Source organism: Dunckerocampus dactyliophorus, chromosome 18 (genome assembly GCF_027744805.1).
Source record: "Dunckerocampus dactyliophorus isolate RoL2022-P2 chromosome 18, RoL_Ddac_1.1, whole genome shotgun sequence".
Taxonomy (NCBI): domain Eukaryota; kingdom Metazoa; phylum Chordata; class Actinopteri; order Syngnathiformes; family Syngnathidae; genus Dunckerocampus; species Dunckerocampus dactyliophorus.
The window spans coordinates 9,710,017-9,737,208 of NC_072836.1; the positions used below are offsets into that span (position 1 = coordinate 9,710,017).

The following is a 27,192-nucleotide window of genomic DNA, read 5'->3' on the forward strand; positions in this document are numbered from 1 at the left end:
TTAAAGCAACAAATAATCTTGTTATTCCTGAGTGTGTAATGGTGGTTAAATGTAGTTCTAAAACGGAAACCATTCATATTAGTGTGCATTTTGAGGTTTTTAAGACAGCGTCATGTCCCTTACGGCTTGCCGTACTTTAAGCATTAAGAAGTCAAGTCAAGATCGTCGGTCAAAGTTGACTTCGACTGGTGCACAAAGTCTGAACGCGTCTACGCATTTCCCTCTATAATGTCTGCAGGAAATATTTCCCGATTCTGGGAATGGGGACGGAAGATTATTTGCGTTGGCAGGAACTACGTGGATCATGCCAAAGAACTGAAAAACGCAGTTCCCACGGTGCCGGTCCTGTTCTTGAAGCCACCTTCCGCCTATGTTAGAGAGGGGTCGCCCATCCTCATACCCCTCTATTCCAGCAACCTGCACCATGAAGTGGAGCTCGGCGTGGTGATTGGCAAGGGGGGCACGGCAATCCCTCAAGCCGTCGCTATGCAGCATGTGGCCGGGTACGCGTTGTGCTTGGACATGACAGCAAGGGACGTCCAGGACGACTGCAAGTCCAAAGGTCTGCCCTGGACCCTCGCCAAAGCCTTCAACACCTCCTGCCCCATCAGCGAGTTCATCCCCAAGGAGCGAATCCCCGAGCCGGGTAATGTCAAGCTGTGGTTGAAGGTCAACGACCAGCTGAGGCAGAGTGGATGCACCTCCCAGATGATCTTCTCCATCCCGTATCTCATCAGCTACATCAGCGACTTCATCACCCTGGAAGAGGGCGACCTTATTCTGACCGGGACCCCCAAGGGAGTTTCGGCTGTGCAGCAGCACGACGAGCTGCAGGCAGGTATTGATGGAGTCATCACGATGAACTTCAGAGTGGGCAGACAAGAATCAACTTAATTAAAAAAACAACTAAAAATTCAAGTTTCAGCTCATGTTCCACGTGTATACCATGTGTGGACAGCAGATGGCAGTGTTGGCCACCTTTTCACTGTACTTTCATTGTACAGTAATGGACACGGTTAATCTTCAACCAGCAAAAAAGTGGACTTTTGATTTGTTTAATGTCCTTTTAGGTTTTGATTTTAATCAGAACTAAAGACGACAACACCACCATTCATCTCCCACCCATAGGTGCAGATTTAATGAAGAAAATGGTACAATATTTCCAAAAAAAGAGTGAAATTACATATTTGCTTGTGTCAGATTTGCTTATATCTGCTCATAACACTCATTCTACTGAAACAATGGAATATGTTTATAACCTTATTGTGGCTTTTTCTCGTGTTTGTGAGAAAATTATCATTTTCCATTTTGTTACACAGTTTTTTTTAAATACAAATCTAACTAAGCATTATTAAAATATGGTCTAAAAGTAATAATCATGTTATATATGAATAAAATATAATAAAATAATAAATAAAATATAATTAATATCGGAATTTCCCCTTGTGGGATCAATTAACATTGTGAAAATAAATGAATTAATTTGATTTACAACTGCAGGAATGTACTTAGGTAGTTAGAAGATAGTAATTATTGTATTTAACATGTTATATAGCCTTTTTTCCTCGCAGTGTTTGTGAGGAAATTAGCCATTTAAATCACATATTCTATTATACTATAATGATTTTTAATTATAATCTTCAAGTAGACACTAGAATATTGTATAAATAAATAAATACACAGTATATAAACAATATACTAGCACTCACTGAGAAAATGATAAAAATGGTTCTGTCAAGTGCCATACATTTTTCATGGGGGGGGCAAAGGTCTTATGGAACTGCATGAGGGTTTAAAAATAAGAGCATGTGAGAAGTTCACAATTCATGATGGAATTTATGCCCGTATTGGATATAAACCAAGGTTTAACTCTTTTAAAAATACAGCAAAATCAGAAGGAATGTGCATTTGATATTTGTCGTCATCATCATTATGAGCCCACGTGCAGCAATAAAACACCCAACGTAATGTATTTTGAAGCTATTACCCCATTAACATGTTTTATGTGTAAGACACCTCCACACAGAAGGTCCGTCTTATAATCCCATTAGGATGAACTCATGTGGTGGAAGCTTCCCTGTGCTGTAAAATGGGAGTTCAAGTTGAGAGAGAAACTTGTGTGCAAGGACTTAAGAGAACCAATGGTTTGGCACCGGCGACATGTGGCTGCTCCTAAACTCGGACCACATCATGCTGCTCATTTGGCACAGTCAGGACTTGTTTCCCTCGCCAGGAGTTTGATGGAGTCACGCTCGAACACCAGGTTTCTGCTCCGGGACAAAAGATGGATACGCTGTGAAATTTATTTTCCATTCCAACCCACTTTGTCTGGTTTAGAATGATTGTATTTCTGTTAATGCGTTTAGATTTGAACTTTTTTAGATGTCCCATTGATCTGATGGAACATCTGCTGTGGGTTCAGTTACAGCGTTCCCACAGGGCTCTCTGCTTTCAGGATCAATCAAAAGTAACACGAGTGCGTGCACATCACCTTCACTCACCTGCAGGGCGTGTCACAACACACAAAGCACTTGTGTTTGCATTTAAGAAACGCTGACATACTTTCTTATAAAACCATTTGACTGCTGCATGTTTCTGTCGTATCGCATACAAAGGCTTTATGAGAGCTTAAAGTTAATGCATAACCTTCATCGTCCCTGTGCGACTTGAATGTATTACAAAAGCAAAAACAATGGCTTCAAAGCCAAAGCTCAGTTCTGGTTTAGCATTCAGAGCATGCAGGAAGTTGTGAGCGGCCATCGAAGCAGTGACATCACACCAGGTGCTAAGCGAGCCAAAAAGGCCGCAGGAAATCACGTGGCAAACAAAAGTTCCTGCTTCCATACCAGCTCTAGCAGAGATTTAAATCTCTCTCTATAGTTCAAGCTACATGCTTATAAGTAGAGTATTTCCACATTGTTCTTGAAGTCTAGTTAATTATTGAAGTGACAAATTACTCCAGAAAGGCAACGGTATGACGTATACACAAGGGGTGCCCATTACGTCGATCGCGAGCTACCGGTAGATCACCATGGTAGTTTGGGTCGATCGCATAAACGTCACTTTGTAGGTGTCATATGACATCAGTCAGCTGACATTAAGCTCCCCTCCTGATTCGCTCTTGTTCCCCCCGCGGCGTTTCCAGCTACACACGGAGATGCAACTTTCATCTTTATTATTCTGATTATGGATAAGCTAACTCAGCGGTAACATTCTTATATGTACAAAAAAAAAAAGTTCTCTCTTAACTTGTAGCGGGTAGTTATGTAGATGGTTTGATGGCTTGGCTTCGCGTCGTAAACGCCACTACAGAAATCAGTGTTTTCTACACGTCCGCTTCTTAAAACTATTATTTCATGATGAAATGGAAAATGTGGCCTTTGCTGAAACCTTTTTAATATGTTGCCTTGACTTCGGCTGCATTGTCTTTTGCATAATCGCTTCCGATTCTTGTATATCGCTAATGTTTGATGGCAAATGCGAACTGGATGTAATACATGAACTGTGTCTCCTCATGAACGTTACGAAGCTATTTTTTCACGTCAAACAGATCTATCTTTTATAACCACAGGAATACACATATCAAGTATTCATTATTATCATTATTATGCTATTATAAGAATAGTATTATTATTATGCCTGTCAATCGATTCAAATGTTTAATCACAATCAATCGCAGTTTGTCCATAGTTAACTCGCAATTGATCGCAATTAATCACAGAAAGAAGTGTTTATGTATAATAAGTGTACCTTTGGAAATATCATTTAAAAGTTTTGAACACACCTATCAACATGAAACTGGATAATATGTTGGCTATTATAAAAATGTTTGTTTTTTAAGTATTAAGTTTTTTGTAAACAGCTCAACACAAGCCGGACCTCAATGTATAAAAAGCAAACCTAATGTACAACATGTAGACATTGGCAAGGAAATCTAATCATGACTAACATTACAAATAAAGGTTTGCAAAAACACACACCGACTAAGTGAAATGAAAACAGGGTGTTATCGTATTGCCAACTTACAATAAATAAAGTACGAACAGTCAATAGCTTACAGAACTACACACACACACAAACGAACCCTCGGTCTAGCGACTTCAACGACGTGGGAAGTATGGCACGGCGGGTCTTTCAATATGGACCTTTTATTTTGTCATCTTTGACAAACACAGCAGTTCGGGTATAAAGGCTAATAAATAATAATAAATCTAATAAATTCCCTCGAGATTCTTCACTGCCATCTACCGTGCGCGCTCGCTCACTTCCGCCTTTGTCACGTTGACACAAGCCCCCACATAGCTGTCCTCAGCTACGCCTGCCGGTAACTCGCAGCTCGTAACCCAAATTTTAGTGCAGTGCCCCAGTACCTTCTCAGCGACAGCAGATACAAATAACTTTGGTCTTGTCAAGAGAGCCACCTGCCAGGGCTTGGAAGCTAACTTACCCTTCAAAATGCACTTTTCTCTGTCCATTTCTGCTCACTACCTGTTCCCGCTTGGCTCCACGTCAACTGCCACACCGGTGCGTTTCCTCTGACTACGGTGTGGGCCGAGGACCAAACGGGACGTGCGGACTTTAATCACGCGTCAAAAAGGTTTGCTAACACGTAACTTTGACTGCCCTAATTATGCTCATTAACTAAAAAAACAAACAAAAGCCAAGCTAATGCTATGTTAAAAACATATACAGTATTCCAAACTTTACTAGCAATACATACTTTAAGATGTAAGGCACCCTTGCAGAAAACGGGTGAGAAAAGTGAGTAGGTGAGTAGTCCAAATTGAAATCTTAACATAAATGATTTTGTTAGTTTATGTTAAGACAAACGTGGGATGACATTTTCAGTCACACAGATCAAATTTGTCGCTTTTTGTGTTTTTTGCGTATTCCACATTGAAGATAGATAAAACTGAACGTCACAAAAATGTCCCAGCTCTCTCGAGGGTTAAATATACCAGGATGAAATCTTGTAGTAGACTACCCTTGCTGCAGCGTGCAGTGTGTGTGTGTGTGTGTGTGTGTAGCCAGAAAATGACCATTTTGTAAGTTGCGTGCCGCGCTGAATGTCACCAGTCTTTGCTGTGGTGAAGCTGTTCTTTGCCAAAAAAAAAAAAAAAAACACTGGAGGAAGTGAGTCAGGGAGAATGCATGAAAGCAATCACACACAAGACTTTGTCCATAACATACAAGATAAAGTCAAGCATCTCCAAACACATCGTCCGCATATTACTATGATTAATAATATTAAAACCATGCAGTGGATTAAGATCCTTTTTTTTTTTTTTACAGGGTAATTATGCAGGGTGGGGGGGGGACTCTGCTGCAAATGCATGAAATCCAGGTGCCAATCTCTTTACACTTACGCTGAGTGAGTGCACACATTGTGTTCAAAAGGCCCAGCTGGAGGACCAAAGTGTGCTGTGCACGATGGAACACATGTAACTGTTAAAAGTGTCTGGTGAATTCCTCGGAGCCACATCCTAAACAGCTTATGTACGCTTCCACATGCACGAGGCTTATTTTTAACCGGAAGAATGCGTTCTAGTGTGAGAACGTTGCATCCATTTGGCAACTTGTGGTCGGGACCTCGTAAAAGCGCACACATCGTAATGTAAAGTCCTCTAAGCGTCCTGTAAACATTCCTTCATTTGTTTTGACTATGAAGGATCTCTCGGAAACCAAATGACTTTCTCGTCAATTAGAGTTTGGGAGTCACAACTTGAGGCCCACAAAGTGCTCAGCGTTTCTTCCCTCAATTCAAGGAGACCGCGGTGCAGGATGGAAAATGTGTCCCACGAGCGTCTTCATTTGTGGCTGCTTGCAAGGAAACCACTTTTTTTTTTTTTTGTATCATCTTTGAAGAGATCAACCTAAATGGGTTCATCCTTTCCTCCAAGTGTTTCTGTTTAGCTCCGCCATGCGCCCATTATTCATCACACGAACCGTTCTGTACATCCCTCTAATAGCCACAGAGGCCCAATTCCAAACAGTATCCACTCATGCAAACAAATCCACGATGGGAGGAATGGGCGGTATGCATTAAACTGTGGCCTTAAATCCATGGACGCTGCATTCCAGCTCCAAAAACTAAACAATTTATACCAAAAAGGGCGGTTTGAGGCAGTTTTACGAGACTGTACAGTAATTTGTTTATTGTCCTGTTAAAATGCCATCAAGAATATAAAAAAAACTAAAGGAAAAACTGGTTCCAACCATTAAAATGTTGAAATAATGGAATTTTTAAATGAAACTATGAATAACTACTAATATAAAACTATGCATGACTATTAATAATATAGAATATTACTACTACTAATAATAATAATAATAAACAACCAAGTTATACAGTATATACATTTTAATATTTTAATATTCAATAATATATTAATAAAAAAATAATTATAAAAATTATAAAAACACGTTGTTTTCTCTATAATAATATAGTGTTTTTCTTAATAATAATAAAATGATATAAAAATAAATAAATAAAGCAGTGAGCTTGTAATAGTAAACACCCTAGGAATCTACAACTATTTTTGCAACCTTTTAAATATGTAACAAACAAAAAAAACACAGTTGTGGGTAATTGTTAAAAACATTTCAATTAAATTATGATAAATAATAAATAGGGGTGTCACGAGACACTCAGTCCGCGGGACGAGACGGTACATGAGGTTGGGTACAAGAGAACGATATGAGACAAAATTTTGACCATGGGTACTTTTAAAGCCGATCACAAAAAACGATCTGTGTCAAGTCTGCTGTGTCATAAGGTCGCCAACAAAATTACACATCTGGTTTTGAGCTTGACACAGGCTACGCTAATCCATGCCAGCTTGTTTTATCACTCCCTTACTGAACCGTTCGACTATTCTTGCATCTTTGTTTACACGCTTTGCCCAGCTGTCGCTGCCTGTACTTTGCTAGTGAGCAGTTAGCTAGGGGTTAGCTAGAGTTATCCGCCTAGCTTGTCGTCTTCGTACTCCAAATGTGACTTTTTACCACAGTGACATTTTGTTTTTATAATAAACGAGCAATGCAATTAGTTTGGAACCTGGACACAGAATTTATTCTGTTAATTTTGTTATCTTGAGTTCAAAAAAAAATTATTTGTATTACTCCAAAACATGCATCAAATTAAATTCAGGTTTGTATCAAATTGAACAAAAATTGTTTCACATACAGTAAATAACGGGGGGAAAAAAACCAATCCGCCCAAATATTTATTGTCTGATGATTAGCTATTTGCCAGGGGCCCTTGGAATTGTCTAACGCCGCCCCAGGCCAATACAGTAGACGCCCCTACGACGTAAATAATCCGTTCCGAGAACCTTTATGTTATAGGGTTTTTATGTTATACGAAGCGTAAAATACATGTAAATAGCCTAATCTGTTTCAAGGTCTTCCCAAACTCACCCCTTTGGCCCTTCAAAACATTCAAAGTCCACCAAATATGGTGGGAAAATATAAACATAGTAGAGTAACATTCCAATATAAAATAAGGTAATAAATAAGATTACTGTACATGAATAAAACTGAAAAACAAAAACAATCCTACCGTTCACGAGATGTCTTGATCAGGAGCGGAAGTGGAGGCAGGAAGGAGGAGGAGGACGAGCCTAAAAGAGTCTAAGAGTCAGCTGGTCTCACAGACAAACGCAAAATTTTAATTTGTAACTTAACTTAAGTTAAGTTAGGTTAAGTTAGTTTAAAGGCGACTACGAAGATGAAGGAGTTTGAAGGGAGAAGCCTGTCTCACACACAAATGTGCTGTATAAGTCAGCCAATGAGATGAGAGCGTAGGCGGTGCCCCGATAATCAGCCAATGAGATGAGAGCGTAGGCGGTGCCGAAAATCAGCCAATGAGAGCGTGAAGCGTCAGAAGGCGTCAACAGGTGTTAGTCTGAACTTGCACCGACTTGAGGTATTAATAAAGTTGATTGAAAAAAAAAAACTTGCTCCGGCTTAACGCTTTACGTTATATGGAATTTCTTCCGTAATACGATGCAAAAACTTTACATAAATTCTTTATGTTCAGTGGAATTTACGTAAAAGGAGGTTTACGTTATGCGAGGTACTACTGTACCAGTCATCATAAATCAATTGAACAGTTAATTGTACAGTTAATCCATGTGATTGATATCGGTATTGGCATAAAACCCTGATTGGCGCATCCCTAATTTTAACATTACTTTACAGAAAAGTACAATGAAAATATATAAAAAGTATATGACAACATATTGCAATCTACTAATTTAATTTCCACTACGTTATTTTTGAGGCAAAGAGACTGTATGACTGACCAAAGGACTCACTCCGTTCATGCCGTTGTTCTACGGAACAAACGCGCCGACCAGTGAGCCTCTTCCTGCCTGTTTGGAGGCGAGAGACGAGGAAAACAGGCACGCGTGCACATGGCGATATATTGAAGCGGGCAAAATGACCGAGTTCACTTTCATTTATTGTGTGATTGATTCATTTGTTTCTGATCATCCCAGGCTGAGTAGTGCCCACGAGACATTTTTTTTCTGAATGAGAAATCTCGTAACGTTTTAATCTTACAAGATCTTGTGAGGTGACACCCCTAATAATTTTTGTATTTGAAACTTTGTATTTTTATTTGATCACAACTACGCTCCTGCATACATATGCTGTGTATATATACAGTATATATAGAATTTTATATATACTGTATGTATGAATTCACCTGCTTTTTGGTTCCATGGTTGTTGTACTTTTGTTTTAATAGCGTTATTATAAAGTCGTCTATGTATAACCAGTGCAGATGTTCAACATTTGCTCCGGTTCAAGTCAATTGAAAGCGTCTGAAACACTCAATGTAAAATCCAATACAATCTTGAACTTGGATGACAGCATCAATAAATATGCCGCGTGGTTCGCCCGCATTCCTGCCGTCAATCCAACACTCACCGAACGCCGTGTTGTTGTTTCTGTTGTTCCACAAACAACGGTCGTGTCCACTTTCAAACAACACGGCCTCAATCATTCCTCCAGCTGCTCTCATCGTTGACCGCGATTGCATTTCTCACATCATTAGCAGGCTTTGGTGACAACCACAAATCACACTGAAAGTCATGTGCGTATCATGAAACGTGATTGATACTAACTTATTTCACAGATGGCATATAGTCTCGCTTAATGTCCGCTGCGGGCTGCTGTACGGCACAGTGGAAGGCATTATCAGCCTCGGCTGGCAGTAGTCAGCATTGGCACGGACCGAGCAGGGGCCCGACCGCTTATGAATTTTGGTGAGGCCCACTAAAAAACTGATGCCAGACTCATAAAACAGAGGGCGAATGTGACAGAAACTGCAATTAGAGAGGGCGTGGAGGCGTAGGACGGCGGCCAAAGTGTTTGGGTGTGTGTGCGTGCGAAGTTGTGAGAATACACACATTAGAATGCATCAAACACACACGCAGTCATTGACATCAGTTAATGAAAAACACACTGCGCCCTGGTAAACATATCATAGCAATCACTAGTTAGCATGCAGCTGTGCCCCCGTGTGCCTGTGAGCAGCATACAGTAGGTCGAGACATCAGAGCAATCTGATTGGGCGCTTTAATACTGCATTTATAGTATAAGACAGCATTTTTTCCACCTTTTTCCATGTTGCGGTTCTGTGTAAAGACAGAGAGATGGTGTGGATGAAGTCCTCCCAGCGATAGTCCTCATTCCAAGGTAGCCTTGGAGCTGTAACAGAGGTGGGACAGTGCCTGTGTGTAATGGCAATTTAACAGCTGACGCTGTTGTGTCGAAAGCCTGTTGCCCAACAAGTGTTTTATATATCACATCAAACATGGAGCTGCTGAGTGAAAGTGCACTCCGTTACAGCAGTATTCCGCTTTACAGGGTCATGTGTGAAATGCCCAGTCATATAAAAGCCCTTTCACTATTCTGTGTGAACAGCATTGGGGATTTGGTGTCTTCTGAGGGAGTATCAGAAGCATAACAGACACCTGTGTGAAAACTTATCCTGCAGTTCCGAGTATTATCGTTACTAGGGGTGTCACGGTACACTCGGCTCACGAGACGAGACGATACAGGGTATCGGCTTCGCGAGAACAAGACGAGACGATATTTTAACAATACTGTTTGAGAAAACTACGGTGACAACATATAGGACTGGACAAACAGACATTTTTAATTTGGATGCATGACCTAAGTAAGCTTTTAACGGCTTCCGTTTTTTCCACAAATTGAAACAAAACCTAAAAATTGTGAAACTTAAATTAATGACGGCAGGTGGAGCTGCTATGACTAATCATTTATGCTGATGTGTCGTTATGTAAAGACATGTCAAACACGCTAAAAGAACTACAGTTCCCGTGATGCTTAGAGTGCCAAACCAGGAAGTAGTGAAATAGATGCTACTATCACATCTTGGTTTAATCTGACAAATCTTAAGTAACTTTGATAAAATGTAGAATTACTTCAGCTTCTGCTTGGACATTAACATGGCGGCAAATCAGATGGTAAAAAAAGCCACACATCAAGATTGAGCAGGGAACACCGATGTACGTTGGATTGCAAGGTTTATAGTGTGCGTAAAGCACTTAATGTGTGGTTCTTATCCTTCCTCGTACACTAACACTTCCATATTTCATGTTCACAGCAGCAATGCCATAGTTCAGTGTTTCCCAACCTTTTATGTCTCGTGTACCCCCTCGCTCAAACTGTTACGTGCTACAGGTTATTGTCTCCCTGGGGAAACTAGTTGTAGCGCACACATGCTATTTTATTGTCTGGCTCGCCTACCACTTGGGAATCAGTGCCATATATTGTCATGTTTTAATCTCAAGATCTACCATCTAAGACTTACTTTTCCCACTCTGTTGTGTTGAAAGCAATTGACAAGCATTTTGTGCGTTATACCAGATGCTAGGGCTGCGTGTTGCTGTGTGAAAGTGTGCATCGTTACGGCAAAATTCCGCTTTGAAGGGTTCTGGGTGAAATGCATGGATACATGACTGGGTCCTCTGTTACAATCCAAAGTCGACCACTGAATTTTCTGGTTTCTGCAGTAGTATTTGAGGCGTAACAGAGGCGGGACGGCACCTGTGTGAAAGGGTATCCTGTAATTCTAGGACGTGAGTATGAAATTTAACATCCGAGACTCAGATGCTGTGGGTTGCTGTGTGAAAGCGCACACAGTTACGGCAATATTCCGCTTTGTAGGGTTCTGTGTAATAAACGCCCGTATCCTCAGTTACAACTTTGATGCCCCAACTCATAAATTGCCCGGCTTCTGCGGTAGTATGTAACACACCTGTGGAAAAGTGTGTCCTGCAATTCCAGGACCGGGATGTGAAGTTTTAACGCCGCAGACTTTTTTTGTCTATGATTTAATAATTAAAAGTCAGATCCGATTAAAAAAAACACCAGATTAAAGGCTTTGGATTTACATGTGGCTTCACCAAATGACAAAAGTGCATGAATCACACAGGCAACAAGACTGCAAAGGAGTGAATGATTAAGGGAGAACAAATGGTTTGAATTCACGGAGCAGTTTGCCTGTTGTTTTATGAGACTAAGAAATGAACAAAGACACTGGCAAATGTCATGGAAAATAAAACTTTACAACACAAAGAATGAATTCACACAACTCGTATATGCTTCAAATCGTACAACATATTTCCTTCTGTAATGAAAATGAAACCCCGTCAGGTTAATACTGTTTAAAAACAAATAGTGGTTCATCATTACAGATTAAGGCATTTTCCCCTTTTTCTTGTCTTGTTATTTGTCTTGGCGTGTAATAATAAATACATAGAAATCTTTCAATCGTCTGTTACTTGACAAAAAACTATAAATATCAGCTTATTTAATTAAAGCAAGTCAAAAAATACACTTTGAGGCAATGTTTTCCCTTTGGTTCAACTCCCTTCCTTCGTTTTTTATGATGCTACCATACAAGTAAGCAAATATGTGTCATAAACGAAACTTGCATGTTAGCAGCGTTCATGGCGGCTTTTACACAACAACAAAGTGTCGCATGTCAGGGGGACATTCCTGAGAGTCTGGTTCTACTCAAAGAGTCCCTGGATCCTCCACTTGTTAGTCCCAGCCAAAGTCTTGCCCACTCATCTGGTAGAAACGGTGGTTGTAAGGTCTGTAGAAGTCTCTCAGTTTCTGCAGGACCTCCGCTGGAATCTGAGGGTGAGGTCTCCCCTTTGACTTCCCCAAACAACGAGGCCTGCTGCTTCCCTCGGGCTTCTTCAAGCAAGGGAAACCTTTGGTCTGGTTAAAGTAGAAATGCTTCTCGGAGACGACCCTCTTCAGGCCCAGGAAGTCCTGGACCCGACCCATCTCCCCAGCAGGATCGGACACCAAGCGCTCGCCGCAGACAAAAAGAAACTGTGACAAGGGGAAATACTGGAGCCAGTTCTCCAGATGTTTGGCATAGAGGCCGATGCGGACGGCGCTCCATGAAGTGTCGATGAGTTCCGCTGTCGAGGCGTTCCTCAGGGCCAGGCTCTGGAAGGAGGGGAGGCCCGGGTTCTTGGAGAGAGTCTGAGTGTAGTCAGACACAGCTCGAGTCACTGGATCCCTGACCACCACGATGAGCTTGGTTTGGCCGTTCAAAGTGCAGACGCGACCTGGAGCCTCCTTAGTGACAAAGTAGCTGGGGGTCTTCTCCATGGTGATCTGACCGTCCAGGGTTCGAGGCATCAAGTTCCTGGAAGAACACAGCCAGCATTAGTGACAAATCATCCATCCATGTTTTCGACACGACTCATCTTGTTCAGTGTTGTGGCAAGAGCTGGGTGGACTGGAGCCTATCCCAGCTATCAGCTACACTACCAATGGGCCTCAGCTCGAATCCTTTCTGATTGAGTATAACAATTCACTATTGAAATAACTAGCTAGAAGAAAAGCAGAATGACATAACATTTTTTTGCAATCATTTGGGCACCAGAGACAAAATTTGTTTCTGGGTAGAATTCATAGGGTCCAATCGTAACTGCCCCCATAGGCCAATTAAAAACATGTTTTCTTATTGGACAGATTTCATGGAGCTCAATCGGGGATATAAGCAACTACAATCAAACCTTGGCTTTCGATCGCCACAATTTTTGCCAAAACTTTGCTTCGGTTTTTGTCCCAGTCTCAGTTATGGTACAGTGCTGCGCGTAACAAACTAATCTGTTTTCCGTATACTGTATCATTTAGCAAAAACAAGTGCCCAAACAAAAAGCACCCTACGAGTTGGGTGGACTCAATGTGGTTCGCCGTCTTCGGCAACAACAGTCTTTATTAAATGTAAAAATTATGTTAAATGTTCATTTGTCTATTTATAATGATTTTGCATCGTTTTCTGCATGCAAAACTATAATTATTCTCTATAAAATGTATTTAAAAAAATATTTTTCTGTGTTTGGAACAGATTAGCTGCATTTACATTATTTCCTATGGAAAAAATTGCTTCGGTTTTCGCACGTTTCGTTTTTTGAAACAATAGGCCAATAAAAAATGGCCACATGTTGCTAAGAGGAATTTACCGCAATAAGTTGTCCACCAGAGACCAATGACAAGATTTGACCACTTGTTACTAGACAGAATCTATAGGGATCAATTGCAATTCCCCAGAAGTCAATGTAAAAAAAAAAAATACATTAAGCCAATCAAAAAAATGGCCACTTGTTGCTAGGTAGAAGTCGTGGAGTGCCAGCATTTGTGCTCCTGAGGCCAATGGAAAAATTACCACATGTTGTTGGGCAGAATTCATGGCGCAATCATAACTGCCTCATAGTCCAATCAAAAAATGCCCACTTGTTGCTAGGTACAAGACATCTGGAATATACAGGATGTAAGACAGACTTGCACGATAGAAAAGCATAAAGAATGGTGTCTTTTGTGTTTGTTCACTTCTTGGTTCACTTCAAAGTAGGGCTAAGTTGGGTTAAGAAGGGACGACGCTGCCTTCACGTTATGGAAGCTTTCTTTGCCACTAGGGGGCAACGGGGAAAGCTGCAAACTAAATTTAAACAGTCTCGTGTTACGAGTTATCGTCCTTCAAATTTTTCATCACAGCCTCAAACCAAAATGACAGACACAGAAGTGGAGCGCCGTCTACTCCCATGGAAACATATATGTTTAGCAAATGTTTCAGACACTGCCTATAGTGGCGCTATAAAAAAATGTTTAAGGGGGAAAACTCAGCGATGGGTTGTCATGGTGACAATAACAACAGGAACTGAAAACAAGACGCGACTTCAACAATGTCAAAACACGTCAGCTATCAGTCACATGTGAAATGTACTTTTAAGTTTGGAAGTTGGTTCATGTCACTCCACTGTTTCCTGTTTTGAAGTCGGGCTTTGGTGTCTGCTCGAGCTTGTGGCTACCTTTGCCTCGGCGGGTGGAACACGCACGCTTCATTAGAGCACACCACTTCAGAAAAACACAACATCAAGCGATAACCTAAACACATCGCTGCGCATGCAAAAAAAGTCATGTGATTAAAGCTTTGTGCGTGTGTGTGTGTGTGTGTGCCTGCGTGCACACCAGGAGCCTCCACTACCCCCATTCGGCCCCGATGAGTCGAAACCACAAAGACTCATGAACCACTTAACAGCAATTTCCTACAGATTTCCAACCTCCTGAAAAAATTGTCCCCCCTTTTCAGGACCAAAAGTGTGCAGGAAGCACCAGCAGCAACTGCTGAGCTCAGCTAGTGTTTTAAACATATGGCTGCAGCGCTGTGTTGCACATACAGTGGTGTGAAAACGTGTTTGCCTCCAACCCCCCCATGGTTCCTTTTTTTTTTTTTTTTGCATGTTTGTCACATTTCAATGTTTCAGATCATCAAACAAATTTAAAACATTAGTCAGTGACAAATCAACTGAACACAAAATGCAGTTTTTAAATGAAACGTTTTATTATTAAGGGACAAAAAAAATCAAAACTTACATGGCCCTGTATGAAAAAGTGATTGTCCCTCCTGTTAAAACATAACTGAGATTAATTGAGATCTACCAGTCTGTAAAAGGTTATAAAGCCATTTCTAAAGCTTTGGGACTCCAGCGAACCACAGTGAGAGCCATTATCCACAAATGGCGAAAACATGGAACAGTGGTCAACCTTCCCGGGAGTGGCCGGCCAGCCAAAATTACCCCAAGAGCGCAGCAACAACTCATCCAAGAGGTCACAAAAGACCCCACAACAACATCCAAAGAACTGCAGGCCTCACTTGCCTCGGTTAAGGTCAGTGTTCATGACTCCACCATAAGAAAGACACTGGGCAAAAACGGCCTGCATGGCAGAGTTCCAACATGAAAACCACTGCTGAACAAAAAGAACATTAAAGCTCGTCTCAGTTTTGCCAGAAAACATATTGATGATCTCTTGAGTCCTTTGGGAAAATACTCTGTGGTCTGACGAGACAACAGTTGAACTTCTTAGAAGTTTCAGAAAAAAAGAACATCATACCAACAGTAAAATATGGCGGTGGTAGTGTGATGGTCTGGGCATGTTTTGTTGCTTCCAGACGTGGAAGACATGCTGTGATAAATGGAACCATGAATTCTGCTGTCTACCAAAAAATCATCTGTTGGTGACCTTAAGTTGAAACCAACTTGGGTTCTGCAGCAGGACAATGATCCAAAACACACCAGCAAGTCCACCTCTGAATGGCTGAAGAAGACAAAATGAAGACTTTGGAGTGGCCTAGTCAAAGTCCAGACCTGAATCCTATTGAGATGCTGTGGCATGACCTTAAAAAGGCGCTTCATGCTCAAAAGCCCTCCAATGAGGCTGAATTACAACAATTCTGCAAAGATGAGTGGGCCAAAATTCCTCCACAGCGCTGTAAGAGACTCATTGCAAGTTATTGCAAACGCTTGATTGCAGTTGTTGCTGCTAAGGGTGGCCCAACCAGTTAATAATAAAAAGTTAAATTTAAACACTGCATTTTGTGTTCAGTTGCGTTGTCATTGACTAATATTTAAATTTGTTTGATGATTTGAAACATTGAAGTGTAACAAACAAAAGGAAATCAGGAAGGGGCAAACACTTTTTCACCCCACTGTACATTGGCTTGCGCACTGATAAGGTTTTGTGAGGCTATGAACAATAATGTGTGATGTACATTTCGTCTCATCAAAGTGCATTTTGGACCAACTATCTCAATGTGATGTGTCACAAGAGCTCTCACACAGACGTCTTTGATTTGCGAAATTGTTGGCTTAGTGTTCATGACGTGTAATGTGGTTTTCACGCAGTGTCCAGGATTCATGTGTGTCTGTGCTCGACACTGACAACAGACCGTGTGAGGCTGGGCTAGACACAAATTGTTTTCGAGTGAATGCTCTGCGCTTCGTTTTCCTGACACATTCTCTCGAGTGCTGTTGGAAACGGATCTTTCATGTGGCTTGGGTTAAAATAAACGACCGAAAGAAGCTGCTGTTGAAGTTGCCAGCAACAAGGGGCCATTCACTACTATGGATGATGGATGGAGGTTCAAGAAAAGTGTATTTCGATTGTTATTAAAGTGCTGGTTTGAAGACTATTCCAAGGCATTATTCACAAACCTGAGCTGTTTGCATACAGTTATATGTTTTCTCTGTACAAAACAGAGCCAACGATCACGTAAAATGACAGGGGATGAAAAACAAAGCCTTGAGGGAACCCACATCCGACGGGATCAAAGGACGATGCATAGGGGTAAGGTGTTTATTTGTATGCAGTTTTAGTCACTTGCATGATTCGTTTGGCTCCAGTTCTACTCTGGAAGCCCCTCCTATTTTGGAGGGCTCCCTAGTTGGAAAATTATATAAATAAAAAGCTGCAGTGTGTACCGCTACACTACCATCTACCACTACACAGTTGAAACATACTGTATGTTGAGAAAAACTGTAGTTTAAAATAAAATGAAAGTATTTTTACAGGTGGTCCTCAGGATACAAATGTGTTCCATTCCTTCGCTTACGTTATCAGTCGAATTTTAGTCAGAACTCAGACCTAAACTAACGTTTAAGTTACTCACACTATACACAGAACAAATAAAGGACATAAAAAACAGTAATAAAACAAGAGAGAACAAAAAAACACTATGCTGCTTAATTATTACTGTCGCTTTCATAGGAGCAGATCCTTGAACATGCTCAAGGATACTGTAGCATGGCTGTTATGTGTAGCGTTGAACAGTGTGAAGCCATGCACGTGACAGGCTGAGTCCTGACTCACTCTTTGTGTGTGTGTGTGTGTGTGCTGGCCGAGGAGGACGTCTGCGTTCAGCGAAGACAGTTGACTTTGCTAAACGATGTTACAATACAACATTTACCCTTAATGATAGTCTTGACTGTCAAGCCAATGAGACAAGTGCGGCCAATATCGAGCACAGCGAATATTCTTCCGTCGCCACTGCATGCTGTGACGAGTTCTCGAGCGAGTCTCGTGTCCATGGACCACAATTTGTCTTTAGATTCATTTATGGCAGTGCGTTTCTAACCATGAAACGTCACAGCACAGTACGTCGTGAATGGAGGACCGCCTGTATAGAGAAAATGCCAAGAAACTGGGCAGACTAAACTAAAGGTGCATAAGAATGGGGCACACAACACTGACTGCAGCGCGTATTAGAGTTACCAACTGTTTTGTTCCTCGAAGGAAAATAGGTGACTATTCGAGGTAGGGAGTCTATTAGAGTGGAGCCAGCAATTTAAAGGAAATACTGTACTTACTGTACATGTATTAGTACAATTAGTATTTTGAAACTGTAACAATAATGCTTAACTAGTTATGGGGCCTTGACATCAGTCATGACATCATCAGTGGTATGGAAAGCAGTAACTAATTCAAGTCTCTCCTTGAGTCAGTGATGAGTAAAAATACACACACTGATCAAAAGTTTACTGTCAGTAATGTGAATCCCCAAGTATTCCAATGGTCTCTGTGATAAAACACCATTAATTGATTATTCAAGTACAAGGGCTGCAAATGTCCCGCCTGTCTGTCTGTACCTGCTTTATCTGAGTCTAATCAATATGTCTGTCTCGTTATGACAGATTGTTCCCAGATGAGAAAAGAGAGCAGGCGCCTTTCTCTTCTTCTTTCTTTTCAGATTTGTCCTTCACTCCTTCCTTCACACAAGTGTCAAGTCAGTGATTGACCATACGTTGCCTTTCCAGTCTCCTCATGACTTATTAATGAACACTCCCTCGTCTCATTATCAGACAATCAATAAAAGCCATTTTGGCATCATAAATTTTTTCCTGTATGTGGTGCCAGGAGACGAGTGTGATTAAGTGCATCATTCATTTCTCATGCATGCAAATCTACCGCTCAAACAAATGCCTCTTCCCAAATAGACCCATGGGAACAAAGAAAGCACGGCCTCACAGCCATAGAGCAAGTGCCAGCCCGAAAAGGAAGTGCCGTACACCAGTGTAGCTGACGTTTAATGTTTTATCAGCGTGATTAAAAACACTAGAAAACCTAACATATGGGTTGCTGACTACTTCGGAGAGCTAAACTGTGCGGAAACAAGTTGGGGGGAAAACAAAAAAAGAGTTCTTTCTCTAACTACACTGCATTATTGATAGGAACCAACAATAAAAGCACGTACATATTCCATTCCCTTCATAACAATTCTCTGCAGGCCAATCAATGGACAGCAGTGTGCCTAGCTACGCCTTTATACAAGCATTTGCACAAATAAACAGCCTTGGATGCCTTATTTCTCATAAATGCCTGGTATGTGTCAATACACATAATTAATGGGCTGCTATCATTTAATAAAACACTCAAATAATAAGTACTACTAATGTGTACATTAAAAAACTATAATAAAATGTTACTGTCAAGTGGCATCCATATTTATTATGAGTCAATTTGAGGGAAAAATTCCTTGCATTTAAATGTGCAGAGAGAGTAAATCAGCGCTCAGCAATGGAAAGCATTGCTGACTCGCCGCAATGCACTGGAACTCCCTGCTGTGGAGAGGATGTAGTGTTTTTCCTCCCTGAAGTGATACAGGGCTGATTACATGACTGATACTATTAAATACAGACCCCGCGACGTGGATGTGGCTAAGAGACTTCCTGCACCCCCACCAGAAGATTAGCTCGAGTGTACGTCCCCCTGTTGTGCCAGAACAAAAGACATTCTGTGCAGGAAGTTGAGCTGAAAAATATGCGCAAAATGCAATTATAATTTCATTTTCTTCAAGGAAAAACTATGATTTCATGGGTTATTATTATATAAAGTAATGGACCGTATATACTTAAAGAATGCTTTCTGCTTTGCCAGAAGCACTGGGAAAGGTTTAAGTGCTGTCATACTCAAATCGTGATGGGGATAGTTGCTTTTACTCTTAAAATACATCCAAATCTATTCACTTCTGACTTTTTATATGACTCATCATCACTTCTGTTAGCCAGGTGGGGAATTTCCGGTGGTTTTAATTGACACCCTCTTCCATATTTGAATAGGAGGAAGTGGTGGGTGAAATTTATGTGAAACTTGCCACCGACAGATTTTATTCTAAACATACTGTGAACAGATTTCCCCTCCCAATGAATAACGATGCAGTAATGAACGTACGGGAGCTTGTCTCAACAGGAGGCTAACTACCATCTACTTCCGCACAGACATAATCATATTTTATATGTTGGCTTCCGCCAATGATATATATACAGTATATATATATATATCATTATATATACAGTATATATATATATATATCATTATATATACTGTATATATATATATATATATATATATATATAAAATGTGTGTGTGTGTATGTATACATTTTGTATACATTTTATTTTGTTGTACTTATTTGTAATATTTGTATTTCTTTTCATGGTTTATTTTCCAATACTGCAATTCCTCCTTTATCTTGGGTTAACTGGGTCCAGACCTGACCGTGATAAGTGAATTTCCGCAAAGTAGGATTCCTTATTTATGAATTGTATAATATTATCATTTATAATTATAATTTATAGTTCATTTATATTCATAATTGTATAATATTTCCATAGTTAGAGCATAGAAAACCTGTTTAGGACCTTCTAAATAATTTTTTTAACATAATTAGAGCACTCTAGACCTGAAATAACCGCCCACAGTCATCTTTACACACTTATTACCAATATAATAGACGTAGTAGACATAAATAAAACATAATATAGACTCACACACACACACATCAGTGTTGCCAGGTCTGCTTATTATAAGCAACTTTAGCCTTGTTTTTTGGGGGGGTTTTTTTGTAAAGTCGCATGCAAATTCCCAGGTTTCCTGTTGTTTGGGCTTGTTTTCAGAGAGCTAGTTGCATGTTTTTCTCACGAGGACACATACCCGTGGCCAACACTTTGTTTCATTTGATACACTGACTATATAGTAACATACTTACCGTACGTACTTGTACATTATAATTACACATACAGTTCTGACACACAATCACTAATCTGTGAAAAAAATGCAACTTGTTTACGATGATGATAATGCTACATTAGATACGTGCCCAAGCCTTTGTCTTCATCTTCTGCATGCCTTACTGTTAAATTAACAATTTTTATGTAATGGCTTAATGTAGGCCAAAAACACGTACATTTTGCTTAAATATTTATATTTTTGACAAACAATATGCCATAGTGCGAAACAGAGAGGAACCGTGATGAATATATTTGAAAAAGACATGACAGTGAAGCTGCAAAAGTCGAGGTGTGAAGTGGCGAGGGACGACTACTTGAATGTATAATCCTAAACCTTCTGCAACGTGCAACATGTAGCATAAAAATAATAACACGTCATTTTATTTTAGGATCGTAGTTATGTTTTCTAGCAGCATGTGGAGTTCCACAGGGATCTGTTGTATGACATCTGTTATTTTGCGTTTTCTTCCCATTAACTCAACTTGCTGGTGTAACTTAAATACCATATCATGCATATTATGTCCTGGTCTTTTCCCACATTTGGACCAAAAAAAGGTTCTGGGTCAGTTTTTCAGCAGTGTACAGTACATGGGATTATTTTCAACTGGAAAAAACGTGCTCATTTTATATCACAACAGCGTTTTGGAGACGCAAGTTGGTCTCGGGAGTGGTGTTTTTTTGAAAAATGAGCACACTATCATTTCAGTTGAACGTTGTTTAAGGAGCTGTAGAGACGCAAAGAAACAAAAACACTGTTTTACTATATTGTCATTTAAAATTAGCCCTAAGTTAACCAGTGATTGTCTTTTTGATTCATTTTCATTGCATTACTTTAGTTTCTGTGTAGTTCTTTATCAGTAATGTGTATGTTGATGTTGTTGCAATACTTTACATTGATATTATTATAAATTTGAGTGTTCTTGAGCTCACATAATAGAATTACAAACTGCCAAACAAATACAAATCAACCAACTGCCTAGAAAAAAACAGGAGCTGAATCGTCAAAAATACATCAAAGTTGATGAAAATTTGTTTATCTGTAATTGAAAGCGCGTCTTGAAGCACATCCCAATCCAAAGTTGTGCGGTTTTAATTTTACGCCCTTTGTCTCATGCTTTATTATTCCACCAATCTCCATTAAATGGACTTAATTAATTGCTTCCATCCTGCTTCTTTCCTCGTGAGCTAATTATATGAAAACAAGACTGACACGGATCTCAACCCCTTGCATGATTTCCCTGGCACTCAACAGGAACCACAGCTCGGGGTGTATTGTAATATCCACCATATGGTGTGAGAGTTTGAGCATTTTTAAAAAGCCCATTAAGCATCACAAAGATCCAACTCCTGCCAAAAACGTCACCGCCATTAAAAGACATTACAAGACAACACTTCCAGGTCTGTTACACCAATCAGTTTGGCTGGAATCAAATGAGGCGTCTGGAATATCACCCACTGCACTGATAAAACAAGTTCAGGTTCACCCCTTTTAACAGTACATTTTTGCTATTATTTTTAATGAAAAATTGGAATTACTGCAGAAATTGCATGGTAATGCTGAGAGATCCTTTTTGAATCCAAACAGTATATGTATGTGTTGTGGATATGACATTGCTACTTGAAGTTGCATTCAATATTTTGTCAGCAAAGCTCAAAACAACTGAATGGGTTATGATAAGAATACAGCATTTTGCAGTACATTTCAGAAAATAATCTCAATTAAAGTGACAAGGCATTATTTGCTCGAGCTAAATCGATCTCTCGCATATGCTGATTTGAATACATCCCTCGAAAGACATTCATCATATTCAGCAGCGCTGGCGTTGCGGCTACCCTTATAGGGCTTACATGATGATTTTAATAGCAATCCGATCGAGCGTGACCTTTGGTGTCAAGACTGGGGGTCGGACAATTGACAAGCTTTCAAAAAACATCAATGAGAGAGTCAAATATTGTGTAGATTGCATTGCTGGTATTTGTAATTTTGCATATTGTGCATCTTACGGCCGGCTATGAATTGCTCACATGTTTTCTGTGGAGTTTAGTCAACAAAAAGGTGACTTTTTGGAAGCGTCAGCATGAGAAAACGGCAGGCTTTTGGAAACAGATTTGATTTGTTGACTTCCCCTTTCCATTTTTTTACAATTTTACAGGGTTTACATATTGCCTTTTTTCCCCACAAATGGCTTTCTTCATGCTTCCGATTGGCTAAAAAGCTGCTATAATTTGCTGTGGCCTAAGCTTGACAGCCTGCGAATGTGTTTTCATAGATTTGGCAGTGTAGGAAAACTACAACCTCAATTAGGAAGCACTATGAGGCAGCAGAATCGTGTGAATTCTCCGAGCCAATCAGGAAAGAGAGGTGATGCAAATTATAATTAAAAAAGCCGAATTAAAATGAACAAAAGAAAATGACATTTGCATGTAAAGGGATATGCATCATGTTTGATAAAGCTCCCATACTGCATTTCACGAAATAGTGCAGGTGTGCCTCATGCCGCGGACAGTGAGCGCATTTGTTTTTTTGTTTTTTTTTAGAAATACGATCAGAAGACACAGAGAACTTGAACAAGATAAAAGGTCAAAGGTCAGAGACACTTTTCAGGGCCTGTCAAACACGCACGCCTGGAATAAATCAGATGTGTGTGCGTGTGTGAGAGAGAGACACTGAGCTCGTCCTTTTGAGAAGACTCGCTTGGGTGAGCCGCTGTCTGTCTCACACAAACACAAAGCTACGCTTCATGACTTCCGGCGACTTCTCTTCGGGTCGCTGCAGATGACTGCAAACAGTCACACGGATTTTTTTGAGATCTGCTGACATCAAGCGAGTCGTCTTTCGGTGACCTCACTCGGGATCATGTTGCTGCTGTCTCTTTAAGACGTGTTAATCCACCACACCTACCAACTTCTCATCATGCACCCTTTAGGCTCACATCACAACAATAAACATGAACTGAAACACCAGCTAGTTTATTTTGTGGCTGCTGTGCTGTTAAAGACATTCGGACAAATAAATTCAGAAGGCCCAAACAAAAGCTCAACATTAAAGCATAAAACAGCAGGCACAGGTAAAATAACTACAGTAATCCCTCATTTATCGCAATTAATAGGTTCCAGACCCGACCGTGCTAAGTGAATTTCCGCAAAGTAGGATTCCTTATTTATAAATGGAATATTTTGACCTTCTAAATAGGGTTTTTAACATTATTAGATCACTCTGGAAGTTAAATAGCACCCATATAGTCACCTTTACACTCGTATTGCCCAATATCGTAGACATAATTACAGAAAAGACATTTTAGACATCAATAAGGTATTCCTTACACGTTAGCATTGGGAGAGTTTTTTGGCTGTTGTCTCATCAGTGACAGTTCAAAACTTCCGAGTTCTCTTCTTCTACGGACGTATTTCCTAAAAGCTAGCGTTAACCCAACATACAGAACAGCACCTCAGAACTACATTACATAATACACTGATCGCTACAGTAACATTACTGACAGTGTTGCCGACTTGGTCACTTTGTCACTAAATCTGCCGACATTCCAAATCCTCTTGGCGACATATTTTCTCAAAAGCGACCAGCAACAAAACTATTTTCTGGCGGCGTTGGGGAGTTTTCCGGTATTTGGGGACTTAAAAGTGAAAGCACGTATTGTTCTACAGTTTCTGTTCTCACTGAGCAGCAGCACCACACCGCCCCAAAGCGGTCACAAGCTGTCAGTGCACTGTCTGCTTCCGCGGCACACCGAGAGCATAGTGGCGCGCTACGCATCCATGAATCACGCCTGTGCGAGACACGATGCCACCGGGGTGGATCTAAAATGTAAATGTTTCTTAATGTTCATTACACTTAAGCCTCATTAGGACTCGGTCACTTACCTGTCAGTGTGTCAGAACGTGTGATGGAATAACGTTGTGTGATGAATGAAACAAGCAGTCCTGACTGCAAGATAAAAGGTGGAGGCTGGAGGCAAATCAGGATGTAATTATTACGCTGTCAAGACTTTGAGAGGCGCTGGCCGAGATAAAAAATTTAAACTATTTTATTTTGATGCAGTGATGGCCACATTTAAATGAACAAACCAAGAATCAAGTTTATTTGTAGTTCTGAACGTAATTAAAGTGTTTAGTGTTAGTTACTCACTTTTTTTGTCTCTCCTACGAGGTTGTTTTTTTCCTACAGTGTTTTTTAAGTCATATGCAAATAATATTCAAATTAGCCAATCACATCATTTAGCGACTTCTAGGTCAGCCAATAGCCACTTTTTTTTTTTTTTTACTGAGTTGGCAACAATGATTACTGACACCCAGTGACCTGTTTCGTTCATTTAGCCATTTTTATGCTTGAAAATGCTTAATTTTGGCCAAGAATACTTACATTTTTAAGTACTTAAATATGCATATTTTTGGACTAATAATAGGCCGTAGTTCAACCACAAAACAGCGATAATTCATTAATTTATTTATTTCGAAAAACCGTGACAGAGGGATGACTGTACTTTGCTAATGCGACAGCTAGCTGAGATAACAAATAATTGCTCACCGAATCTTCCAGGTTCTTATTCGGCACTTTTATCTCTGCTGTCAAAGATCATTATAGTATTGTGTAGGTCCAAAGAGTATTCCCACACTTAGATGTACAAGTGGGACCTTGTCTGCAACATCTGGAGATGATCACCTCCGTGAGTCAGGAGCTTTGCAAAAGAAGCAATAGCGACCTCTACCGTAGCAGCTGGTAATTACACCAAGGTGTGAACACAAACATAGTGAGTCACCTCTGGCTGTTACACTTACAGGAAGTACAAATGGAAGATATGCAGTTGTTGCCCAAGCTTGCACTCTTCTATGAAGACTTTATAAATGATACCTATCTGTCTATCTATCTATCTATGTCATTAGTTAATGTCATGTGTACAAATGGTGTTAAATTGATGAAAGGTCAAAAATAATAATGATGGTGATGAAGATGATGAATTGGGACTTTATATGTCTTGTATTGACAGGAAATCATCACTACTGCTTCATCTAGCATAGAACAAATTATTAGAATCTACAGCCATTTTTTAAGGACAGATGTTTCTAATATTTTGGTGTTAATTTAAAAAAATATTATTAATTATTTTGGGCTTGTCATGTGAATAAATACAGTATACTGAATATACTGTATTATGTACAAAACCAATGAAATGCAGTCTGTGTCGAACCAGAAGTGCACAATTAGTTATAATATTACATTTATGATTTTTTTTCTACATTTAAAAAAATATAGTTTAGAGATTGATGTTTTATGTAGTTTGATAGATTTTTTGAAGGCATAATTTCATGGTTAAGTACATGAATGTAGATATGTTGAAATAGCATGGAACCAGAAGTGAAAGTTTAGCTATACTTAATATTTAACCATGTTTTGTATTTTTTTTTAAATTGTTTATAGATGCATGTTGTATCTACCGTTTTATAGATGCTATTTAAATATATAATTTATAATTTAATTATATAATTTGTAAATATGAAGTGAAAATGTAATATTATTCATTTTTTAAACCACTTTTTACTATATTTTGTCAAATTGAACGCGTAGATGTATATTTACGTACTATATTACAGACATTTAAATAATATAACTCCATGGTTGTACATAAATGTTGACATGTGCATACTGACAGATGATTAGGTATAAGATTTTAAGACAAGGTAAGGTAAGAACACGTGTGCAGGTGTAATGTTTTGTCCAGTATGTGTCTATGGATGACAGTGATGACATGCCCACCTGTACCACTCGAGTCCTTTGTCGTAGAACCTGTCAAAGAAGTGAGGTTCAGCTCCCACGGCTCTGACGTCCGGATGGATTCGGAGGAACTCGAGCAAAGCGCGGGTTCCTCCCTTCTTCACGCCGATGATTATGGCCTGCGGGAACCTTTTGGTCCCGAAAGTGTTGGACACGGGAATGTTGTTGTTGTTGTTGTTGTCCTCCAGCAGGCTGCGGGGCTGCACGACATCTGGTGAGGCGGTTCGGTTCCCTGGAAGAGGTTCCAGAAGAACGCTGCGACGGTCATCGTCCACGTACAAAGTCCTCGGAGCCGAGTGGCAGATCCCGGTGAGGCAGTAGAAGAAGTAAGTGAAGATCAGGACCATGGTGAGGAAGGACAGCACCTTGGCCGAGTTGAACCTGACTCTGCATCCACTACATCCCATGAGTGGACCTCCTGCTCGGTGCTGAAGGGCCAGAACCTTGACAGCATGCTTCTTTTTCCTCCCCTACATCAATTGGTTGTGCATTATAACCTGTTGCGCACAGAAGATGAGGCGAGGAGTTTGAGGAAGTGAAGAAAACAATAAGATTTGTCAGAAATAATCCTCATGCTGTTTTCTATTGGAAGTCCGGTCCAGTTGAATGAATGTACTACTTCCAGTCTGCCGTGTGTTGGAACGCTGAGCTTCACTCATCTCTCATTCAAGGTTTTCTCTCTCTCTCTCTCGCTCTCTCTCTGCCTTAGCTCTCCCTTTTTTAAGTCTCCACCCTTCCCTCCTCTATAGCAGACACTAAAGAAATAATACAGATAGAAATCGAATCTAAAATCTAGTCCAACAAACTGTTGCCATTGTAAAACCTTTACTAACTATACAATGTTTTAAGTAACAGTTTAACATTCAAGTGTAAAAAAGAAGCTAACTATTGTAAAATAATACTTCCATATCCATCTAGCTACCTGTATACAATGAAAACCCAAATAAAATTACTCACCCTTTTAATGACTCGTGATGGAGTCGTCATTACACGTTT

At 40.1% G+C, this 27,192-nt stretch overlaps 2 protein-coding genes across 2 annotated transcripts; one reads left to right on the forward strand and one right to left on the reverse strand.

Annotated features, from left to right (window-relative positions):
* The first annotated feature begins 21 nt into the window (after positions 1 to 21).
* On the forward strand, positions 22 to 4,288 carry fahd1 (fumarylacetoacetate hydrolase domain containing 1). The gene has a single exon (XM_054758964.1). The coding sequence runs from the start codon at positions 229 to 231 to the stop codon at positions 892 to 894; it is 666 nt and encodes a 221-aa protein (XP_054614939.1). The 5' UTR covers positions 22 to 228; the 3' UTR covers positions 895 to 4,288.
* A 7,209-nt stretch (positions 4,289 to 11,497) lies between these two features.
* Positions 11,498 to 26,826, reverse strand: LOC129170858 (heparan sulfate glucosamine 3-O-sulfotransferase 6-like). Its single transcript, XM_054758953.1, has 2 exons — positions 26,179 to 26,826; positions 11,498 to 12,703 (listed from the first exon to the last, which is right to left on the reverse strand). The coding sequence occupies exons 1-2, from the start codon at positions 26,601 to 26,603 to the stop codon at positions 12,082 to 12,084; spliced, it is 1,047 nt and encodes a 348-aa protein (XP_054614928.1). The 5' UTR covers positions 26,604 to 26,826; the 3' UTR covers positions 11,498 to 12,081.
* Between the last annotated feature and the right edge of the window lie 366 nt (positions 26,827 to 27,192).